Genomic DNA, 15,921 nt, shown 5'->3' on the forward strand with positions numbered 1-15,921 from the left:
AAATAATGTTTTATTATTCCATGTAAAACTTGACTGTATGAATATTGGTGACTTTAAATATAAAACATCTAAAAAACCTTAAATGTAAGTAGTTGTTACTATTTTATTTATAAAAATTAAATAGTACTAGGTACGAAAAGAGATTGATCCACCTGAATCCTGAAAGAGACATCATGTACAATAGAGACAGTATGTCTCCCACTATGGGTCAGACTTCTACTGTCTCTTTCATGCATGATGTCTCTCTCTAAATTCAGACGTGTCAAACGCTTTTCTTACTGTATAGAAAAATAAGTAGCTTAAAGAATCATTTCTTATAAAACCTGAGTATACAAATCTTGGTGATTTTAAAACATAACATACTTTAAATTTATATATAGGTTTTACTATTTTATTTATAGATATATAATTATAATTGGTAATAATTTTTGTATAAATAATTGTTGTTTTAATTACATAACCTATAAAATATACCTTAAATTATTATTTTTATGAAGAATAGTAATATTTATGTATTTTATATATTGGAAAAGACTGAATTTATACTTATTTTATTTTAAAATTCAGTTTTACTAATATAAAAGTTGAGCAATTCAGGGGATTTACCTAATTGTACATATGTCTGTAATCAACTAACAAACATATATTTGGATAGTTGATGAGATTAAAGAATTCATGGAGGTTACACGACGAAATTCGACCAAAAACGGCCCTTATCAGATAAAACTTAGCGAAATTCTAAAATCGGCCCCACCAAACGCGCCAACCGCACCAATGGGACCGACGTTTAGGCCGGGCCCCGTTCTAGCCCACGGTGCGTCTCGTGGTATGTGTGCGGGGTCACGTACCGCCTTCAGACAAGGCGAACGGCGTCGGTCACGTCGTGGATAGACCGCGACTCACGTGTCCGCTAGCGTGTTCGCCTTCGCCGCGTCCGTATCAGTGAACCGCCAGTCCTGCAAAGCGACACGCCGATTGCGCGTAGACACCTGTCACGACTGTGGTCCGTAAACAATCCGCCGATCGGTGCCAAACAACCGCAGTGCGTCCGCCGATTGAACAGTGTTGGCCCCCCGTTCGTGACATGCCCTTGTGCCTCAGCCGCCGTCGTTGATTGCGTTGCGTCGAAGGAAGTCCAGCGGTGCGATTCGAGGAGGACAGTTTCGTTGGTGAAATCGGTGCCCGCATCCGATATGGATATGACACACTATTCCTGGGACGATCTCGCCAACAACCAGCGCGTCAAGTACGAGAGGTGAGTTTCGGGTCGTGCGACGTCACGACCGACGAATTCGACAAGTTCCCCCGGGGGTCTGTGGTGGCCCCGCGTGCGACGCCGGACGCGGTGACATAACCTGTTTTCGATTGAGCACAATAAGTGTTTCGAGTGCACTTTGGCCGGACAGGTGAAACCCCCGTTTGCGAAATTGATATTGTAAGTACGGTGGTGCAATCCGGTGCGCAAAGAGACGAGACGAGTGACTCATGGAAAAACTGTTTTCGACCGGACCGGAGGGAAAGTAAAACGCGGACGGGACGGGTTTGCGTGAGGTTTCAGCGCGAGTCAATAGCCCACGACACTCGGACGAGGTTCCTTAATATGTCCCGCTGGTCGGCGGACACGTTCGCAAATGTTTTCGTTGCGAATTTATGCTGGACGAGTGGGTGCATTTTTTTTTCTGCGTCTTGTATTTTTAAGTGGCACCACGACGAGGCGATCGTGGATGCTTTAAATTTTATTACCAGCTGTTGAAGAGAATTGAAAAATTTTGGGTTTTTAATGCGGTTGCCAGCACGTATTATTATTGTGTATTACGCACTTAAAAACAACAAGTAATCTACCAAAATATGTATCATAAATTACATCGACACACAGCTCTAGTTTGTATAAGTAAACATCTGATTTAACGCATTATTTGAAGACTATTAATAAAACTGTAGTTTACAATTTATCAAATAATTATTAAAGGAAAGTTGTTCACTAATTTAAATACATGCAATATACAAAATACGTAATTTGTGTACAAGTAATTGGAGGACAACTACGACTATAAGTAATTTATACACGTGTTATCAAATAATTATTTTAAAAAAATGTTCAACAAGTTCTAATAAAGGTAATATACAAAATAATGATTAAATTCAAAAGCAATATGTATATTATATAGATTCTATAATAAATAAATAAATCAAATAGTAATCAAACTACAATTTACAACTTATCAAAGAATTATTATTAATATTATTATTATTAGATAATTTGTTCACTAATTCAAACACATGCAATGTACAAAATACATAATTTGTGTACAAGTAATTGGAGGACAACTATGTATGTTTAATAAGTAATTCATACACGTGTTATCAAATAATTATTTAAAAGAAAAACGTTCATTAAGTTACAAAAAAGATAATATACAAAATAATTTTTAAATTTAATAGGATACAGTACAGTATCGTTACAAAATCTAGAACAATTTTCTATTTGTTTAGATACAAACGATATATATAAATTATGTTATTTATTGACAAAACACGTCACGTTAACGATGACATGAAAAAAATAAAACCAGCAAAAAAAATTAAAGCGGCTCATAAAAATTAAAAAAAAAATAGCCTTACTTCTCGATTTTTTTTAAAAAAAAAAGACAGGATTTTTTTTCGATCTTCCTAACTTATAAACTACAAAAATTATATTAATGAACTTTATAATTTGGTTTTTAAACTTTTTTTTTAATATTTAAGAAAGTCTCTCTAATTTTGTCCGACACTGTAATTACAATTGTTTGCATTAATTCATAAAATATAATATAATTTATAAAAAATTAAAAACGTTATTCAAATTTATAATAAAAATAAATAATATAAAATATTATACGGTAATAATTTCATAAAAATATATAATATTTATATTTGCCACTACTGTAAGTCATATATTAACATATAATTATTTTAAAAATTGCACACAAACTTCTTATAAAATAAGTGGATGTCATAATAATATTAAATTAACTAACAGTAAATATATCCCCAAAAACTGTAATTGTATGCATTAATTCATGAAATATCACATAATTAATCATAAAACTATTTTCAAAATTCAAAACATCACACAAAATCCATAAATTGATAAAATAAAATTATAGAGCAATAATCGCACAAAATTATCCATATACATAAATTATCCAACATTTCCTCAAAAACTGTAATTGTATGCACCAATTAATTTATAATATATCAAGTATATAAATAATTCCAAACGTCATACAAAAAGCATAAATTTTCTGACAAAAATAGATATTAAAGTAATATTAAATAGCAATATTTTCAAAAAAAGTATGACTGTACAATCCATAAATTATACAACAATTAAAACAGAACATTTGTTCCCAACATTCTAATATATGCATCATAAAATATACATAAATTGTAGACCAATAATTGGATGTGCCAAACTTAATTTAAGTGACAATATTTTTGAGAAAATTTGGGACAATTATTATCTGACCAATCAATTTTTGTAATTTGAAAAGAGTAATTGTTTTTTGAATATGTTTTAATTTAACGTCACGTGAATGAAGAATAAATTTAAATATCGTTGTCTGTATAACTTTGGCAGTGCAACATAAAAAATAAGGCCAAAGTAAACATATTCATGTTTAATTGCTTAGCGAATCTTAAATAAGCTTATACAAATTAGCAAACTAATATTTCTCGTCGTGTCTGTTTGAAAGTTGTGTGTGTCTATCAAAATATACAAAACCGTCAGTAATAAACTGTGGAATGTGCCTCCTGATTATTTGCATAAATTGATTACAAAGTAAAAATTATGTGAACATGATTTTTATTAACCATCAAATGTTTATCCAAAATATTATATATATTGTTAGTTATAAAACTTGTGTGTTTGTTTTAATTGAAACATATGATATTAATTAAAAAAATGTTTACAATAAATCCAATTAAAGACTTTAAAGAAGCGATTTGACCTAATTACTTTCTCGGAGGCATCAAAAATAAACTTTTACATGTGTTCTTTATTATAGGAAAAAAACTGTGAAAATAGTATAATGGCTTTTTATTTTGTTTATTTAGGAATTATGCATGCAACACCAATAATAATGAATTGTCAAAATAGTGGAAAAAATATTTATTCTTTAAATTACGCAGAAACTTAAGTAAATTCTAATAAACAGATAATTTTTATAGCAATTTGACCTAATCACATTCACTTTCTCATAAACGATAAAGTGATAAATAATTTTATATTGTAAATAAAATAACATGTAGAATATTTAAATATTATGTGTTGACTTTCTTTGTTTAAAACTTTTAACATCAAACTTCGTGATCTATAAATTGTGCTGAGTCAACTTAAAATAATAAATAAAACACATGATAAATTTAGGCTTTTGATCTCTTTATAAAATACATAATTATATAACCTTAAAATGCACTTTTGAAACAAACTAATTGTTAACATCACAATTTTAAATAGTTTCAACATTTATTGGACACCAATTTTATGATATCATAAAATTGTAAACCTATAAATCCACCGAAGGTCGTAATAAATTTCTCCTTCTTTTTTTCGAAAACTGTTTAATTCTAAAAACGATTCCAAAGGTCAAAAAATTCCTCCAATTAATTAACACATTTTTAAAAACCTGTAAATGACAGCTAAAAATCTATATGTGTGCAAGGTGCCCCTTAATTAATGGAGCACAAAAAAATACGATTTATCCAACCTTGTCTTATTCATTTGTATTAGTCGTTTTCGAATTACGAGTGGTTGAATTTAAGATTTTATTCTACACTTTATTCGGTGACTTCTATATAAATCAGTCTTTTTGAGCAAAATTTGGTTTTTGATTCTTCTGTTCAGACTTTTTGATCAAGTTACTTTAGTTTTTTAACTGAAGAGGTTAAATTTTGATCATTATTTTGTGGTAGAGTTACCTTAGCAAACTTTAAAATCGTTTACTTCTTGGAATGTTAAAATATTTTATAAAAATATTATCTATTCAGACTTTTTGCCTAAAATCTAGGGTAGTGAATTTAGTTTTTTGACCCAAGAAGTTAATTTTTGATTATTATTTTGTGGTAGATTAAAAACTTACTTAGCGTACTTTAAAATCATTGTAACTTTTTTACTTTTTGGAATATCTTAATATTTTATAAAAATATTATTTGTTCAGACGTTTTGAACAAAATTTTAGGTGAATTTGTATTTTTAATTGGAGAACTTAAATTCCGATCATTAACATACTTTGTTGTAGATTAAAAGTTACCTCATTGTTAAAATCATTGTTACTTCCTGAAATATCTTAATACATTATAATAATATTGTTTGTTCAGACTTTTTGGGCAAAATTTTAGGTGAATTTAATTTTTATTTTTGACCCGAGAAGTTAAATTTTGATCATTATTTGGTAGCAAAGTAAAAGTTATCTTACCATACTTTAAAATTATTGTAACTTTTTTTACTTCTTAATATCTTACTAAAATATTATTAGTTCATACATTTTGAGCAAAATTTTAGGTGAATTTGGTTTTTTAACTGGAGAACTTAAGTTCCGATCATTAACATATTTTGTTGTAGGTTAAAAGTTGCCTAATCGTACTTCAAAATCATTGTTACTTCTTGAAATATCTTAATACATTATAATAATATTGTTTGTTCAGACTTTTTGGGCAAAATTTTAGGTGAATTTATTTTTTTTTTTTTTTTTGACCCGAGAAGTTAAATTTTGATCATTATTTGGTAGCAAAGTAAATTACCTTACCATACTTTAAAATTATTGTAACTTTTTTTACTTCTTAATATCTTACAAAAATATTATTTGTTCATACATTTTGAGCAAAATTTTAGGTGAATTTGCTTTTTTAACTGGAGAACTTAAATTCCTATCATTAACATATTTTATTGTAGGTTAAAAGTTGCCTAATCGTAATTTAAAATCATTGTTACTTCTTGAAATATCTTAATACATTATAATAATATTGTTTTTTCAGTCTTTTTGGGCAAAATTTTAGGTGAATTTAATTTTTTTAACCCTAGAAGTTAAATTTTGATCATTATTTGGTAGCAAAATAAAAGTTACCTTACAATACTTTAAAATTATTGTAAATTTTTTTACTTCTTAATATCTTTCAAAAATATTATTTGTTCAGACATTTTGAACTAAATTTTAGGTGAATTTGTTTTTTTTTACAGGAGAACCTAAATTCCTATCATTAACCTATTTTGTTGTAGGTTAAAAGTTGCCTAATCGTACTTCAAAATCATTGTTGCTTCTTGAAATATCTTAATACATTATAATAATATTGTTTTTTCAGACTTTTTGGGCTAAATTTTAGGTGAATTTAATTTTTTTTGACCCGAGAAGTTAAATTTTGATCATTATTTGGTTGCAAAGTAAAAGTTACCTTACCATACTTTAAAATTATTGTAATTTTTTTTACTTCTTAATATCTTTCAAAAATATTATTTGTTCAGACATTTTGAACTAAATTGTAGGTGAATTTGTTTTTTTTTACTGGAGAACTTCAAAATCATTATTACTTCTTGAAATATCTTAATACATTATAATAATATTGTTTGTTCAGACTTTTTGAGTAAAATTTTAGGTGAATTTAGATGTATTGTTTGTCTAGTATTTTTAGTAGTAAAATAGTACATGTTATAAACTTTTACGTCATAGACCATACTATTTAATTATAATTAATTAGTTAAAAGAACCGTAGATAAAAACAACATTAAATGTTTATATGTTTTTTTGCAAATAATTTACAGCCGACATGTTTAACTATTTTAATTTCAAATCATCGATTCGAATTATTTATAGAACTTATTTAAAGTCGGGACTGGATAATCTCCTGCATAATAATATCATTATGTATCCCCAGTGGTATAAATTAAAAATCTGGTATTTCTTCACCGTTCTATTAATAATTTCCGACCTTGTTATTTATTTTGAAACTCTCGAACTGGGGAGAGAAAAAAAATCGACAAACCATCGATGTTTCTCGTCGATCGGTGAAAGTACGGTCGTCAATTCGAAACGTCACACCTGAAAAAGTTACGTGCACAATTTGTTGTCGTGCGTAAGCAGTAAAAAACCAACAATACAAAACACCACAAACGTCCACGATAAATTTGGAAGCTTGCGGTGAAACAATAAAAGCAACTTCCCGCTAATTGTGTGCGTCGTGGCGCACAACGTACCAATTATAAACGTGAAGTTGACCGTACGGATTAACAAAAGCGGGCTTTGTACGATTGCGCAAGCACAATGGTATTTTCCTTTTGGATAAAAACTAGGTTGCACACATGTATGAATGAAGTTTAACAGTGGTGCGTTGCGCGTCGAAATTTTCCAAATTCCCTCCCGGTTTGCACTCGTAACGCACGTGACGACGTTTAATTACTTAATTAAGTCGGGCATTGCGGCCGCACAAACACGGGCGTGCTTTTTTTTTCCAACGTTATCGGCGTCAATGCATGAGCCGATTCACTGCGGAGGATTATCGGCGAAGATTGTCGTTTTTTTCTTACAAAACAACCAACCCGGATCGATTTGTTGAAAGTTATCAATGTCACGTTTATTTATAAAATTATCGATATCAGTTTTAAGCATAAGGCTCGTATCAATTCCGAGAATTGGACCGAACTCCAGGAATCGCCACATTATAACTGTGTTATGAAACTCTGTTTTGATGATCTGTGATAGTTTTAATCACGAGGTTTTTTGCCTAGTAATTGAAATATTTTGATTGCCAATTTATGAATTGACGCATTATAAATAGATAAAAATGTCACGGATTTTTTTTCTAATATTTCATATAATGTAATAAGGAATTGTTTACTTGTCAATTTTATGAAGGGCAGATATAAATCAAATGATTTCACGTCAGGAATTGAATGAATTTATCACAAGGTATTTTTTATTTCGTTAGATAAGGTAAAATAAGTTTTATCGTTCAAATTATCTAAACCAACATATTGCACTTCATATGTTCATAACTATTATAATCAATCGAAAATAAACTAGAAAAATATAAATAAATGAATAAATTAACTCTGAAATTTGACTCAGTAGTGTATTACGTAATTTTTAAATTTATCCTATTCGTTTAAATAAAATCTCAAATAAATTGTCCGTCTAGTTTTCTGTATCCTAATATATCCTAAAATTAACTGCGAACTATAAAGTAAGAATATTTAATTATAACTGCTCTTTTTAATCAATTTTTAAAATAAAATACTATTAAATTGACCCTGTTTAAACCCTGACTCTAAAGATTATTATATAAAATTAAATTTCTTATTTTTCTGAATAAAATTTTCTTTAATAAAATATTAGATAAACTACTACTATTTAAAATTGAACTAGTTTACTGTCTACTTTTTATTTATCTGTCCTAAAATTGACTATCAAAATATAAACTAAAAACATTTAATTATAATTGTTTTATTTAATCAATTTTTTAAATAAAGCTATAAATAAATTAACTCTGTTCAAATTTTGAGTCTGGAGTTTATTATATAATTTTCAGTTGCCTACTTTTTAAATACAAAAAAATCACAATTAAAATGTTTTGATTTATTTAAACAAATTTGCTTAAATTAATCAATATTGCGTTGATTTCATTTAAACTCCGACTCTGTAGTTTTTATGTAATTTTTGATTTGATCTCAGTTTCTTTAATAAAATATCTATAACTATTTAAAATTCAACTATTTTATTTTATATCTCATAAAATAGACTGTCAAAATATAAATTAAAAATATTTAATTATAATGGACTCTTTAATCAATTTTTTACATAAAACTGTTTAATCTGTCGCTCTGTAGTTTATTGTATAATTTTGAATTCCCTAATTTTCTAAATAAAATCACAAACAAAATGTCCTGATTTCTTTATTAATTTTTTTAAATTAATTAATAATTAGTTTATTTTGTTTAAACTCCAACTCTGTATTTTTTATATAATTTTTTGTGGTTCCAAAAATTGACTGTCAAAATATGAATTAAAAACGTTTAATTATTATTGAATTCTTTAATCAATTTATTATACAAAACTACAAATAAATTAACTTTGTTTAATTTCTCACCATGTAGTTTATTATATAATTTTGAATTTCTTATTTTTATAAATATAATCACAAACAAAATGTCCGGATTTCTTTATTAATTTTTTTAAATTAATTAATAATTAGTTTATTTTGTTTAAACTACAACTCTGTATTTTTTTATGTAATTCTTTGTGGTTCCAAAAATTGACTGTCAAAATATGAATTAAAACCGTTTAATTATTATTGAATTCTTTAATTAACTTATTATACAAAACTACAAATAAGTTAACTTTGTTTAATTTCTCACCATGTACTTTATTATATAATTTTGAATTTCTTATTTTTATAAATATAATCACAAACAAAATGTCCTGATTTTTTTATTAATTTTTTGAAATTAATTAATAATAAGTTTATTTTTTTTAAACTCCAACTCTGTATTTTTTATGTAATTTTTTGTGGTTCCAAAAATTCACTGTCAAAATATAAATTAAAAACGTTTAATTGATTGATTGATTTCTTTAATCAATTTATTATATAAAACTACAAATAAGTTAACTTTATTTAATATCTCACCGCGTAGTTTATTATATAATTTTAAATTTCCTATTTTTATAAATAAAATCACTAAAAAATGTCCTGATTTCTTTAATCATTTTTTTAATTAATCAATAATAAATTGATTTTGTTTAAACTCTGACTATTGCATTTATCTTATTTTCTATAATAAAATATTAAATAAACTATTACTATTTAAAATGTAACTAGTTTATTGTGGATTTTTTGTTTATCTGTTCTAAAATTGATCATTAAAATATAAATTGTTATAGATATCTTCAAGTATATATTTTTTAATAGTCATAAATAAGTTAACTCTGTTTGACACATAACTTATTATATACTTTTTGAATTTATCTCTATTTTTTATTATATTTATCTTTATTTCCAGCTAAATGGCTTTTTTTAAATAGTCACAAAGTTTAACTTTGAAATTTGATTCAATAGTTTACGGTGGAACATTTGAAACTATATTATTTTTCTGAACAATTTATTTTGTATTTCAAATTTCACTAATCTCATATATTTTTTATTTGACTTAAAATGTTATAATCCATCTAACATAATTAAAAACTATACTAAAACATACTTTAATAATCTCACAAACAAGTTAACACTATTTGAGATTTGACTCAGGTTTTTATTAAGCAATTATTTCATTTGTCTCACCTAAAATAAACCACAGACTAGAAATTACAAACGTTTAATTCTATTAGTCAAGAAACAAACTGATTTTGAAATCAAATTAAGGCGTGTCCCTGTAATTACGAACTCACGAATCCACATCAATGTTATCAAATTAAAAAAATAAACGCGAAATAATTTTGGTAACAGTTGCAGGATTATCTCATAGGTCAAGTCTACATAAATATACTTCCATATCAAAAAAATAAATATAAAAATAAAACACTACAAATTGGCAATAATCGGAGGGAACAGGAACCGAAATTACAAGATTATCTAAAATTCAATAACACGAACGATGTCGCAAACAAATTTACACTCGACACAACACCGGGCCATGAGAAAACTTGAAACGTAGAATTTTCAAGTTTGTAGACCTTAGAGAGGTTGTTTACGTTTTTCGTTTGTGTTGATGCAACGTGTGGGTTCGACCTTGCGTCGAAGTCGAAAATTGCCGCAGTTTTTGCGTAAGACGTTTATTTCTTTTTCCCCCCCGTTTTAATTGAAAATTGAGTTCCACCCTTGATTGGATCCATTCAGAGTGGAGCGCACACGTGCGGAATTATCCCGGATTGTGTGGTTTTAGGACGTAACGAGACGGATAAACAATGACGGTGTGGAAAAACATATTGACAAATAGGCGAGAGTGATAAACTACTTCCATGTAATGTGAATCACATTCGGTACGAGGATATTGTCGAACTGCAAGGAGACACGTGGATGTTTCACGTGATGTTGTCACTTTCTTTCGTATCGAACGACACGAAACCTTCGCTTGTTTATTGTCGCTGAAAGAAACGCATTAATTATGGTATAATTACAAGGTTCAACAATTAATTTTAATTGCGTTCGACTCACCATCGTAAAAGTGAAAGAAATGTAGTAAATAACGAAGAAAAACTTATTTGCTGTATTATGTGGCCCAAATCTAACAGAATTTTCACAAATCGTCTAATTTCAGCGAAGTGTACAGTGGTGACCAGAGAAATGGGAAAAAATTTAAAATCAAACATTTTGTATGTTTTCAAACAAGGATTTAATTCAAATTTTGTCTATAATTTGATTAGATTCTTTAGATTCTTTAGATTCTATAAATTCTTTAGATTCTTTAGAGTCTTTAGATTCTTTAGATTCTTTAGATTCTTTAGATTCTTTAGATTCTTTAGATTCTTTAGATTCTTTAGATTCTTTAGATTCTTTAGATTCTTTAGATTCTTTAGATTCTTTAGATTCTTTAGATACTTTAGATTCTTTAGATTCTTTAAATTCTTTGGGTTTTTAGATTCGTTAGATTTTTTAGATTCTTTATATTTTATAGATTCTTTAGACCCTTTAGATTTTTTAGATTTATTGGATTCTTTAGATTCTTTTGAATATTTAGATTCTAATTGTATAAAACAGTATATTTCAATATTCTATACTTTTTTGCTTTTCTGTTACACATTTTATAAACGTCCGAGTTATTAACTTTAAACGCATATATTAGTCTGATTTGGTTGACCAAGAAAATAGGGCCTTCAAATGTATTTAGGTTTTCAGTATGTATTTAACGATACTCTTAATAATTAGACTTTATTCTTAGTATTTTATTAAATAAATTCACTTCCAGTGAGGAAAGACACATTTCTCTCCAGAAAAGAGGAAATTAATAATTAACATAAAACATAAGTCTAAATATTGCTGATACCGGTAAATATTTATGATGTTTCCAAAAAATGATTTACAATACTCCTTTTATTGATCGACAAATTTGGAAAATCAGGAAACGACATCCTTTCTTGTCCTCTAGGTAAATAAAATATGAATTAATGAACTCATATTCAATAGAACAAAATCAGAGGTAAAAAATACATTCATCGTCATCCCAATGAAAGTTTGAATCACAGATACACTACAGAAATTTAGAAATTCCATGAGGAAAAGTTTTGGTTTTGGGATCCCTTTCCTTGGCATAGTATAGTAGGACCATTAACAAAAATTATTAGTAAAATGGACGGTTTCTTATATAGTGACATCATGAAAAATGAATAATGGAACCATGATAATGACTTGGTTGAAGGAGTCGTGAAGTTTAATTTCAAACGACCATTGCCGATATTTTATTGAATCTGTGCCACACCGTTTACAGGAAACCATAATAATGAACAAAACATTAACAATTTTGTTTAAAGTTATGTGTAAATTATTTAACAAATATGTATTCCTCAAAAATATTTTGATTCCATTTAATGAGAGGCGTGCATTTCCTAAGTAAGTTAAGATAGTAATATGATCATTTCTCTGGCCACCACTGTAGCTCAAACATCAACCAATTAGCTTCCCTATTATCAGTTTTCGAAAAAAAAAAATAATCAAGCGAATGCGTAAAAACTTGTTGTTGCACGATCACTTTATAGTACAATTCAAGTACTGATAATTTGTTTTCACACAATCGAACAAACAAATTCATTAATAACGTTATCGACCACGTTACAAGACCACAACCCACAATTTGAACCAATTAAAATCACGTGATTTAAACAGGGTAACGTGTGAAATGCTTCCAGGTGCCGATTTCAACTAACAATGCACAACAGTCACGTGTCCCAATCGTCTTTTTACACACGTTTTACTTGTAAGAAAAAGCCATTGTATAAAAAACTCGTTTTATGTAACGCACCAGAACCCATTGTTTGCGGAGACATAGCCTCAAATCAATAAACTGGCTAAAAATAATCCCTTCAATTCGATGGTACAATAAAAATAATCCAGCCCGAAACTAGGACGTGTGCAATGCCAGCTGATTTATATGTTTTTATAATTTATAAAGTGTATTTTTAATCGGGCCCCCACGAAAATATCCACGGCCCGATATTTTAAAACTATCTTCCGTATTTTTAGACATCACATGACAAAATAATTGATTGCTTTTTTAAACTGCTTAAATTTAATTTTACACTGTTATTTTCAGTAATGGCAACGATGACCCAAACAGATTAAAGGATGACAGAAGTTTATATGCCTGCTGCGATGGGTGAGTTATTGAAATATATCCAAATTATTTTTAAAAAAAAATGTTACATACACCTTACCAAAAATAAAAAGTTACATTCGTCCAACACAAATATAATATCACTTGGCTCAATTTTTTATTATTCGTGACAATGCATACGATAGATGTGGCACGTATTTTGAACATAATTTTATTCACAGGAATCTGAACTTCCAAACTGCGCCTTGCAGCGAGGACGATTGCGAGTATGGCGGTTTTAAAAAGAACAAAGTGCCACGAGTAAGTATTTATATCAAGAGAATTAAGATAATATCCGACAGGCATGTTCTTTATAACGACAAAACGTTTTTGATTTATTCAGCAAGATCCGATGTCGCATCGTATAATCGAGAAAAGGAGACGTGACCGGATGAACAATTGCTTGGCGGACTTATCCAGACTCATACCCACCGAATACCTGAAAAAAGGCAGAGGCAGAATCGAAAAGACCGAGATCATAGAAATGGCCATAAAACATATGAAATATTTACAGCAGGAACAGTCGAATCCCACGGAACATTACAGGTAACACATAGATGCACTTTGTGACTTACGTTAAAGGGAATACTCATATAATTTTAGATGGCAATGCGTCACACTGCAAATGTGGCGTGACGTAAATACTTAATTGCAATCATAATACGTTTTCAACAAGTTGTGGAAAATCCACAAACGTATAAAAACCAACCATTGATCATTTCCTTTTCCGCCAACATGTTGAATAACTTTGTTTTCAGGTTGGGCTATCAGGAGTGCATGTCGGAGACGATGCGTTTCATGGTGGAGGTCGAGGGACACTTCCCCAGGGATGCGATCTGCGTGCGACTACTCTCCCACCTCACCAAACACTGCGAGCTAATCTCGAGAGCCCCCCATATTCCCCAACAGACACCCAGCCCTACTCACGTACCCGTCCACCATCCCCAAGAACTGACCAGGAACGTGTCGGTGCCCCAGGACTACCAAGTTCCCAAACAGGAGTCCGAATCGCCCGAACAGAACAACAACAACGGGTGCGTGACCAATTCGTGCAACAACTCCGAGTCGGAGCACGAGAAGCACCACGAAACCAATGGCGCCCTGTACAAGTACAAGACGAACATCAAACTCAGGTTCAACCAGGATTTGAACGGTGGACAAGAGGTGCCCACCAAGAAACCCAAGCTGGAGAGCAGCAGAAGGAATTCCGTTACCAGTTTAGAGAACCACAGGTAAAACGGTACAAAAATTGTAGGTTCCATTAGTACAAGTTATTGTTTTTCTTTTAGTTCGAGTCACAGCTCACCCCCAAGCAGCGAGGTGTGCACGAGAATCTCTGACGGCGAAACCGTCCACAGAAGATCGCCCACAGACAGCACCGCCTCCGCCACCAACATGCGAATAGAACAGCCCCACAGGATAGATGTGATACAGAGATACTCGCCGACGATAAAATCCCCGCCCCAGAACAACTTCAGCGTACCCATATTCGCCCTGCACTCCAAAGGATCCTACTATGTGCCACTGACGGTCGATTACAAGGCTCTGGTGCCCTACCTGCAGAACTTCAACGTGCTGGATGTGGGGGGGCCCGTGCACAACGTGGTGCTGCATCCCGTCACCATTAGCGTGAACTTCCAACCGAACTACGACGGAAAGTACAAGATGGAATGGCATTAAGTTAAACGGGTTTAGTGGGGATTGAACAAGCCCATATTGGGTGCCATATTACCTCGGAATACACACAGTATGATTTAGGTACGTTCGCATAACATCCAGACTCGTGTCCGAGTTTGTTGTGCGATATTGCAAGTTCTTACACAAGCATTAACTCGCTTAAGAAAGCTGTTCAAGCCGCTGCGTTAGTCAAACAGATGAACTTTAACAGGCTGTGATGGTCAGGGGAACTTTAAGACTGATAAAAAATATAGTCTGTACATTGTGGTTAGATTTTTAATTTTTCTTTTTCGTTTCGATGTTCGGTGGTTGAGCAAATCTATATATACTTATATTTTTTGTGTACATCTTAAGGAAAAACTAATAAAGAAACTCTGAACCAATTTGTTATTTACATGTTAAGGATAACAGTGATACAGAAGAATTTCTTTTTATTTTTTGAAGAGGAATATTTACGCATACTTCGGTGAGAAACTCTTACGTCTTAAGGCGTGAGAATTGGAAATTGAGGACTTGATGGCTGTAAAATTTTTGAATAATATTAAAATTATATAGATATAAATTTATTTATACATATAGATATATTATATAAGGTTACTAAGTACCTATTATAGAGATGTAGGTGCAATACTCAAATTGTACCATCATGTTGAATTGTTATACTATTTTTTACACCTCCTCTCTATATTTCATTTATATAAAATTCGTATTTTAACTGTATTAATGTCTTTTATTTAATTTGTTTTACTTTGTACAAAAACCAACTGCTTTAATACCATAATAATGCATACATTGTAATAATTTTTATAATAAAACAATTATTGTACAATTCAGCGTTAGTTTCATTTAATGCACACAGTAATAAATTTATTATTCAGATAACAAGGATGAGAATTTAAACCTGAAATAGAATA

The 15,921-nt window shown here is 29.9% G+C and overlaps 1 protein-coding gene across 1 annotated transcript; it reads left to right on the forward strand.

The window, feature by feature from the left end:
* Positions 1-854: 854 nt before the first annotated feature.
* LOC109596174 (transcription factor cwo) lies at positions 855-15,840 on the forward strand. The gene is made up of 6 exons (XM_020011670.2): positions 855-1,255; positions 13,271-13,333; positions 13,513-13,591; positions 13,674-13,876; positions 14,089-14,562; positions 14,620-15,840. Exons 1-6 carry the CDS (start codon positions 1,194-1,196, stop codon positions 15,008-15,010), a joined length of 1,272 nt encoding a protein of 423 aa, XP_019867229.1. The 5' UTR covers positions 855-1,193; the 3' UTR covers positions 15,011-15,840.
* The last annotated feature ends 81 nt before the right edge of the window (positions 15,841-15,921 follow it).

This window comes from Aethina tumida, chromosome 5 (assembly GCF_024364675.1).
Source record: "Aethina tumida isolate Nest 87 chromosome 5, icAetTumi1.1, whole genome shotgun sequence".
NCBI lineage: Eukaryota > Metazoa > Arthropoda > Insecta > Coleoptera > Nitidulidae > Aethina > Aethina tumida.